The following is a 7,971-nucleotide window of genomic DNA, read 5'->3' as shown; positions in this document are numbered from 1 at the left end:
TCTTTTCATAAGTTATATTCATACCTTCCAGTATTCATTTAAACTATTTTTCATTAGTTAATTATAATTATCATTAATTACAACTTTATTATTTTTTCATTCTCTTTCAGCTTTTCTTTATGAAATATTATTTCATTCTCGTCGATGAAAGCAATGGGAAACAATCGTCTGTATGACGTCTAGTCCTGAAAAGGACTTTTGTTTTTGTGCCGACAAGAAGTCGACAGCGACGACGATCTAAGCGCGCTCTCCGCGGATACGGCGTGCCAGCTGGATGTCCTTTGGCATGATGGTGACGCGCTTGGCGTGGATGGCGCACAGGTTGGTGTCCTCGAAAAGACCCACGAGGTAGGCCTCGGACGCCTCCTGCAAAGCCATGACGGCGGAGCTCTGGAAGCGGAGGTCGGTCTTGAAGTCCTGGGCGATCTCACGGACCAGGCGCTGGAAGGGCAGCTTGCGGATCAGAAGCTCGGTGCTCTTCTGGTATCTCCTGATCTCTCGGAGGGCCACGGTACCTGGGCGATACCTGTGGGGCTTCTTCACTCCACCGGTGGCCGGCGCGCTCTTGCGAGCGGCCTTGGTGGCCAGCTGCTTCCTGGGGGCTTTGCCTCCGGTCGACTTACGGGCTGTCTGCTTGGTACGTGCCATTTTCCTGTCGGGAAAGTAACTAACCTGGGCGATTTCTCGACCCAATATATTGGCATGAGTGTGTAGACTCTTACATGTGCCGAAATGTGATTGGCTGAGAGTGCGAGACCGTCGAAAGACGTTATAAAATGGAAAGCCGAAAGTCAAGCAAGCACGATTCGCCGGTTTAAGGACCATAACGCTTGATCCGTTGTCTTTTATACCATACCAGTAATATCGTACCATTTCGGAGCGTGTTGATTCGTGCTGCCGACCAGGGTACGGAATCGTACCATTTCGGAGCGTGCTCTCGGAGAAAAATTTTGCTCGCCAAAATTTATTATATACGCTGGGTACGGGCCACCACCCGGCCAGCGCGCCATAGGCGTCGCAAAGAATGGCCAGTCTCACTGCCGTGACCCCTGAGGTCACCCGAATAATGGCGTTAGCCAAGCAGCAAAGCCTTATGGCTATTTCAGCTGCACCTTCGGCACCTGCCGTCAACAAGGAGTCTCCTGAACCTCTCCCATGCCAACTGGCCACCACTTCATCCTTTTCGGCCGTTCCCGGAGGCGCCGTTGCTGCCCCTGATGCTGCCCCTGGGCCCATCCCTGCCACCCCTGACGTCCAGCCGTCCGCCAGCTCATCCGCCATCCCAGCCCTGATGTCGCTGCCATCGCCAACCGCAGCGGCAGCCGCCAAATTCGCCCGCCAGGCCCTAAAGGACCCAAGAAGGGCCAAAACCACCTCTTCGGCGGTAAGTACTGTCCTCCCTCTCGCACCAACAATGCCGCTTAACAATTCACAAACACCGCATGACCAAGAGAACGAGGGCTTCACCCCCGTTCATAGAAAAAAGGCCGCTAGGTTAGGAGGGCGCCTAACGCCAACGGCCCAGGTGAATATAGCAAATCAATTCCAGCCAATTGCTGACAATTCCGATAATAATGTATCAACTGAATTACCTAAGACCCCCAAAATGCCTCTAATTAATGTATACGGTGTTTCCGAGTGGGTTCCGTTATACGAGGCGCTATCGGCTGCACTTGTCGTGCCGCCAAAGTGCCGCTTGAGAGGCCCTAACACCGTGGCCATCAACACCGCGTCGCCACCTGACTACAATAAGGCCAGGAAGATTCTGCAGGAGAGGGGACTGGAATTCACCTCATACCAGGCAGCCGATGACCGACTGACCGAGTATTGCTTCAGGGACATCCTGAGTAACACCCCAGCTGAGGCTGTTAAGGAGGCCTTAGAGAAAAAGGGCTTCAAACCGAAGTCTGTGGTGCAGCTGTCAACAACGCGGCCCACTCGGAATGACAAGAGTAATGGTATTAACTCTGTTCCCCGGCGCCTCACGCCAGTTTATCACGTTATTTTTACGCGAGAGTCACAAAACATTAATCTTGAAGTACCGTTTTATTTGCTTGGTATGCGAGTAAAAGTGTCTCCTTTCCAAAAGTCTAAAGGCGTGCTCCAGTGCCACAAGTGTCAGGGTTTCGGGCATAGCAAAAACTATTGCAACATTCGGCCACGTTGTGTCAAGTGCGCCGGACCGCATGAGACGGCCGTATGTATAAAAGACAGCCGCACTCCCGCTAAGTGTGTAAATTGCTGTGGTGACCACACAGCCAGTTACCGCGGCTGCAAAGCTTTTAAGTTTGCGCAGGCGCAGAAATTGGCTCGCGAAAAAAAGAATTCCCAAGGATCAGCCCGAGGGATCGCTTTTCAACCCGCTCCCATTCCTACCTTCAACCCTTGGTCACGAAGTCCCGAAAAGGACCAAGATGGCTACCCCTCTCTAACCCAGCCTCGCCCAAGACCTACTCCCACTGTACCCCAGCCGGCATCCGCCGACACTCAATCTTGCCCGACCCAACAACCCGCAAATACTTCCTCCGACAACCTTTTCACCTTCTTCTTGACCATCAGTGATCAATTGAGTCTTCTAAAGACGACCAATGAGAAGAAATTGTTTCTTCTCAGGCAGATGTGCGCACTGCTCGAGAATGACAATTAATCGACTCGGCGGTATTAACTTATTCTGTTGGAATTGCAACGGTATCCGACGCCGCCAACAGGAGTTTCTAAATTTCATAAATTCTGGCACTTTTGATGTGATCGCCCTTCAGGAGACGCATCTAATTCCCTCACAACATATTCATATTCCCAATTTCAAACTCTATCGGCGTGATCGCTCGAACCGTAGCGGTGGAGTGTTGATCGCAGTTAAATCCACCATCAAACATAAAGCACTGCCTTCGCATGCCTTTAGCACATTAGAAACCATTGGTATTTCTATTCCTACTCCAACGGGCGATTTTTATATGTATTCTGTTTACCAACCCGCGGCCAAACCTCTCCAGCGTGACGAAGTTTGTTTCTTGTTATCCGCCGACGAAAAAATCATCGCTGCAGGCGACTGGAATGCAAAGCATGTAGATTGGGGCTGTCAACGCACTAACGCGCGTGGGACGATTCTTAACAGTTTCGTCTCTGATGGCGCGTGTAATGTCGAAGTGCCGCTCACGGCGACACACGTTGATTCCTTTGGCAACATGGATATTCTCGATCTCTGCGTGACAAAAAATATCCACCGAATTTCTACTCCCAAAGTAATTGACGATCTTTCCAGCGACCACTTCCCGATCCAAATGCATGTTTGGTGTTCGCCTGAAGAGTTCACTCCGTCACCTTCAGTGAAAACCAATTGGCAATTTTTTGTCAATCATTCTAACGATTCCTTTTCCCAAATTCCAATCCCAACCTTAGCCACCCCTGATGCAATTGACGCGCATGTCGAGTTAATAACATCAAAACTCCTTGACGCCCATGCCCTTGCTTCCCTTCCATACTTCCGGCCACCGGCCGATCCAAATATCCTTCCTGACCATATCCTTGAACTCATGAAGGAACGAAACCGAATGCGTAGACGATGGATTCGGAGACATGACGTTACTGACAGAAAACTTTACAATTTTCTTGCCGCTCGAGTGAAGCAAGAAATTGCACGACATCGTAGGGAATTATGGATGAACAAAATTAATTCTCTTTCTGTTGACGACAACTCCATTTGGAAGTTGGCGCGTTCCCTGACTAAAAAAGGGCCGTTTCAGGTTCCTTTGCGACAAAATGACATGTTCATCCATGACGCTAAGGACAAAGCAGAGATCTTAGCTGACGCCTTTCAGGCCACAATGACACTAAAAGCTGATTGGTCGGTGACTGACGACGACCAAGAAGCAGAAATAGAGTATTCAGCACTTGCAAATACTCCTACTCCTCCATTCATTCCTGCGACTGAGACTGAATTGAGATTACTCATCAAGTATCTCAATCCAAGAAAAGCGTCTGGACTCGACGAGGTGTCGAACAGACAGCTGATGAATGCACCAAGACCTGTCATTCTCCATCTCCTAGCGCTGTTTAATAACTGCATGGCCGCCAGTTATTTTCCATCTGCATGGAAAGCAGCGCGCTTAGTCCTCATTCCTAAACCCGGCAAAGACCCTTCCATTCCTCTAAACCGCCGCCCAATTTCCTTACTTTCGAACATCTCAAAAATGTTCGAAAAAATCATCAAAACCCGTCTCGACCTTTACTTACGGACAAATGACGTTCTCCGCCCGGAGCAAATGGGATTCCGTAAAGGAATCTCAACTTTGCACCAAGTCCTAAGACTAGCTGAATTTGTTGCCCAAGGTTATCAACGCCGTATGTATACGGCAGTGGTTTACCTCGATGTCGCCAAGGCCTTCGATCAAGTGTGGCACAAGGGCCTAATTCTTAAGCTTTGCAGGGCAAACATTCCGCCCGATCTCTTGAAACTCATACAGAGTTTTCTGCACGAGAGAATATTCCAGGTAGCTGAAAGCGGTGAATTGTCGCAAGCGAGAGAAACAAACTGTGGCGTTCCCCAGGGCGCCATTTTGTCACCAACAATCTTCAACCTCTATGTCAATGACCTTCCTTCTTCTCCACAAACTCAAACTTTCATGTTTGCCGATGATACCGCAATAGCGGCTCAATCCTGGAGCGGCATTTACGCTTTGCGTAAACTTCAAACCCATCTTTCTCTTCTTGAAAAGTGGACTGTTTCGTCGAAGATGACAATCAACGCTGCCAAAAGCAGTCTTGTCGTCTTTCAACGACGAAAAAAACCTATTTCCAATTCCCTTACCTTTAATTCCTGCAAAGTACCAATGGTTTCAAAACACAAATTCTTAGGGTTACATTTCGATTCCAAATTACTCTGGTCCGCGCACGTAAAGCAAGCCTTGAAATCAGCAACAGCAACTAGGATAGCTCTTAGTTGCTTTCTAAATTCGCGATCTGCGATCGCTAGAAAGGACAAGGTGACGCTGTACAAATCTTACATTCGACCTCGGCTGCTTTACGGGTGCGAAGTGTTCGGCAGCACTTCCCTTACGAATATCAAACGCTTAGAAACATTCCAAAATCGTACTCTGCGCTACATCACAAACCAACGTAGACTCATACCAATTACCGAAATAAGACGCGCTCACAAGGTACCCAAGATACACGAGTTCATCAAGTCACAAGCTGTGCGACTTCAGAACTCCCTTTCACGCAACCCGCTCACAAAAACTCTATGGGATTACCCAGTACATTTTAAACGCTTCAAAAGCTACAGACTTCCAAAAGAAATATTATTTCGCTAATACCGAATTCTTTCCTATGTCTTTTCTTTCAAAATAATTAGTAGTATTGTATTGTTGTTGAAAAAATAAGAAAATATACTTAAAACAAAAAAAATATATAAAATTGTTCAAAATCAAGCAAAAAAAAAATAATAAAAACTTGATAAAATGTACAAAAAAAAATAATAAAATGAACAAAATGCATTGTATGCAACAAAAAAATGATAAAATTGTGTAAAAATCAAAAAAGAAGTGTCATAAAAATATTTGAAATGTCATTTTGGGGCCACTCAGGGCCGTTTCACGGCTTCAGTCGCCGTTAGTATGTAGTCTTGTTAACTTTAGAGTGCTTTTGCACATGCTCACTAGAAGCCTGTCTTTCTAATTCTCCTTCACTAACACTGGAAAGGTAACACTGGTCCCTATACACTTAAATCGTCAATTTTCCCTGATTTTCGCACTTGCGAAAAAATCACCGCCGCCGAAGAGGTGGTATATATACTCACCGGAGGCTGGATGGATATTGGGTATAAAAGCCCCATCAAAATTGAGAGGATCGATCGATCGCACGATTCTGCCGGTTTAAGGACCATAACGCTTGATCCGTTGTCTTTTATACCATACCAGTAATATCGTACCATTTCGGAGCGTGTTGATTCGTGCTGCCGACCAGGGTACGGAATCGTACCATTTCGGAGCGTGCTCTCGGAGAAAAATTTTGCTCGCCAAAATTTATTATATACGCTGGGTACGGGCCACCACCCGGCCAGCGCGCCATAGGCGTCGCAAAGAATGGCCAGTCTCACTGCCGTGACCCCTGAGGTCACCCGAATAATGGCGTTAGCCAAGCAGCAAAGCCTTATGGCTATTTCAGCTGCACCTTCGGCACCTGCCGTCAACCAGGAGTCTCCTGAACCTCTCCCATGCCAACTGGCCACCACTTCATCCTTTTCGGCCGTTCCCGGAGGCGCCGTTGCTGCCCCTGATGCTGCCCCTGAGCCCATCCCTGCCACCCCTGACGTCCAGCCGTCCGCCAGCTCATCCGCCATCCCAGCCCTGATGTCGCTGCCATCGCCAACCGCAGCGGCAGCCGCCAAATTCGCCCGCCAGGCCCTAAAGGACCCAAGAAGGGCCAAAACCACCTCTTCGGCGGTAAGTACTGTCCTCCCTCTCGCACCAACAATGCCGCTTAACAATTCACAAACACCGCATGACCAAGAGAACGAGGGCTTCACCCCCGTTCATAGAAAAAAGGCCGCTAGGTTAGGAGGGCGCCTAACGCCAACGGCCCAGGTGAATATAGCAAATCAATTCCAGCCAATTGCTGACAATTCCGATAATAATGTATCAACTGAATTACCTAAGACACCCAAAATGCCTCTAATTAATGTATACGGAGTTTCCGAGTGGGTTCCGTTATACGAGGCGCTATCGGCTGCACTTGTCGTGCCGCCAAAGTGCCGCTTGAGAGGCCCTAACACCGTGGCCATCAACACCGCGTCGCCACCTGACTACAACAAGGCCAGGAAGATTCTGCAGGAGAGGGGACTGGAATTCACCTCATACCAGGCAGCCGATGACCGACTGACCGAGTATTGCTTCAGGGACATCCTGAGTAACACCCCAGCTGAGGCTGTTAAGGAGGCCTTAGAGAAAAAGGGCTTCAAACCGAAGTCTGTGGTGCAGCTGTCAACAACGCGGCCCACTCGGAATGACAAGAGTAATGGTATTAACTCTGTTCCCCGGCGCCTCACGCCAGTTTATCACGTTATTTTTACGCGAGAGTCACAAAACATTAATCTTGAAGTACCGTTTTATTTGCTTGGTATGCGAATAAAAGTGTCTCCTTTCCAAAAGTCTAAAGGCGTGCTCCAGTGCCACAAGTGTCAGGGTTTCGGGCATAGCAAAAACTATTGCAACATTCGGCCACGTTGTGTCAAGTGCGCCGGACCGCATGAGACGGCCGTATGTATAAAAGACAGCCGCACTCCCGCTAAGTGCGTAAATTGCTGTGGTGACCACACAGCCAGTTACCGCGGCTGCAAAGCTTTTAAGTTTGCGCAGGCGCAGAAATTGGCTCGCGAAAAAAAGAATTCCCAAGGATCAGCCCGAGGGATCGCTTTTCAACCCGCTCCCATTCCTACCTTCAACCCTTGGTCACGAAGTCCCGAAAAGGACCAAGATGGCTACCCCTCTCTAACCCAGCCTCGCCCAAGACCTACTCCCACTGTACCCCAGCCGGCATCCGCCGACACTCAATCTTGCCCGACCCAACAACCCGCAAATACTTCCTCAGACAACCTTTTCACCTTCTTCTTGACCATCAGTGATCAATTGAGTCTTCTAAAGACGACCAATGAGAAGAAATTGTTTCTTCTCAGGCAGATGTGCGCACTGCTCGAGAATGACAATTAATCGACTCGGCGGTATTAACTTATTCTGTTGGAATTGCAACGGTATCCGACGCCGCCAACAGGAGTTTCTAAATTTCATAAATTCTGGCACTTTTGATGTGATCGCCCTTCAGGAGACGCATCTAATTCCCTCACAACATATTCATATTCCCAATTTCAAACTCTATCGGCGTGATCGCTCGAACCGTAGCGGTGGAGTGTTGATCGCAGTAAAATCCACCATCAAACATAAAGCACTGCCTTCGCATGCCTTTAGCACATTAGAAACC

The 7,971-nt window shown here is 48.5% G+C and overlaps 1 protein-coding gene across 1 annotated transcript; it reads right to left on the bottom strand.

The window, feature by feature from the left end:
• Window positions 1-178: 178 nt before the first annotated feature.
• Window positions 179-687, bottom strand: LOC124173664 (histone H3). The gene has a single exon (XM_046553072.1). It carries the CDS (start codon window positions 646-648, stop codon window positions 238-240), a length of 411 nt encoding a protein of 136 aa, XP_046409028.1. The 5' UTR covers window positions 649-687; the 3' UTR covers window positions 179-237.
• Between the last annotated feature and the right edge of the window lie 7,284 nt (window positions 688-7,971).

This window comes from Ischnura elegans, unplaced genomic scaffold (genome assembly GCF_921293095.1).
Source record: "Ischnura elegans unplaced genomic scaffold, ioIscEleg1.1, whole genome shotgun sequence".
Classification (NCBI taxonomy): domain Eukaryota; kingdom Metazoa; phylum Arthropoda; class Insecta; order Odonata; family Coenagrionidae; genus Ischnura; species Ischnura elegans.
The sequence above is the reverse complement of the archived record's forward strand: the minus strand, read 5'-3'. Positions and strand labels throughout refer to the sequence as shown.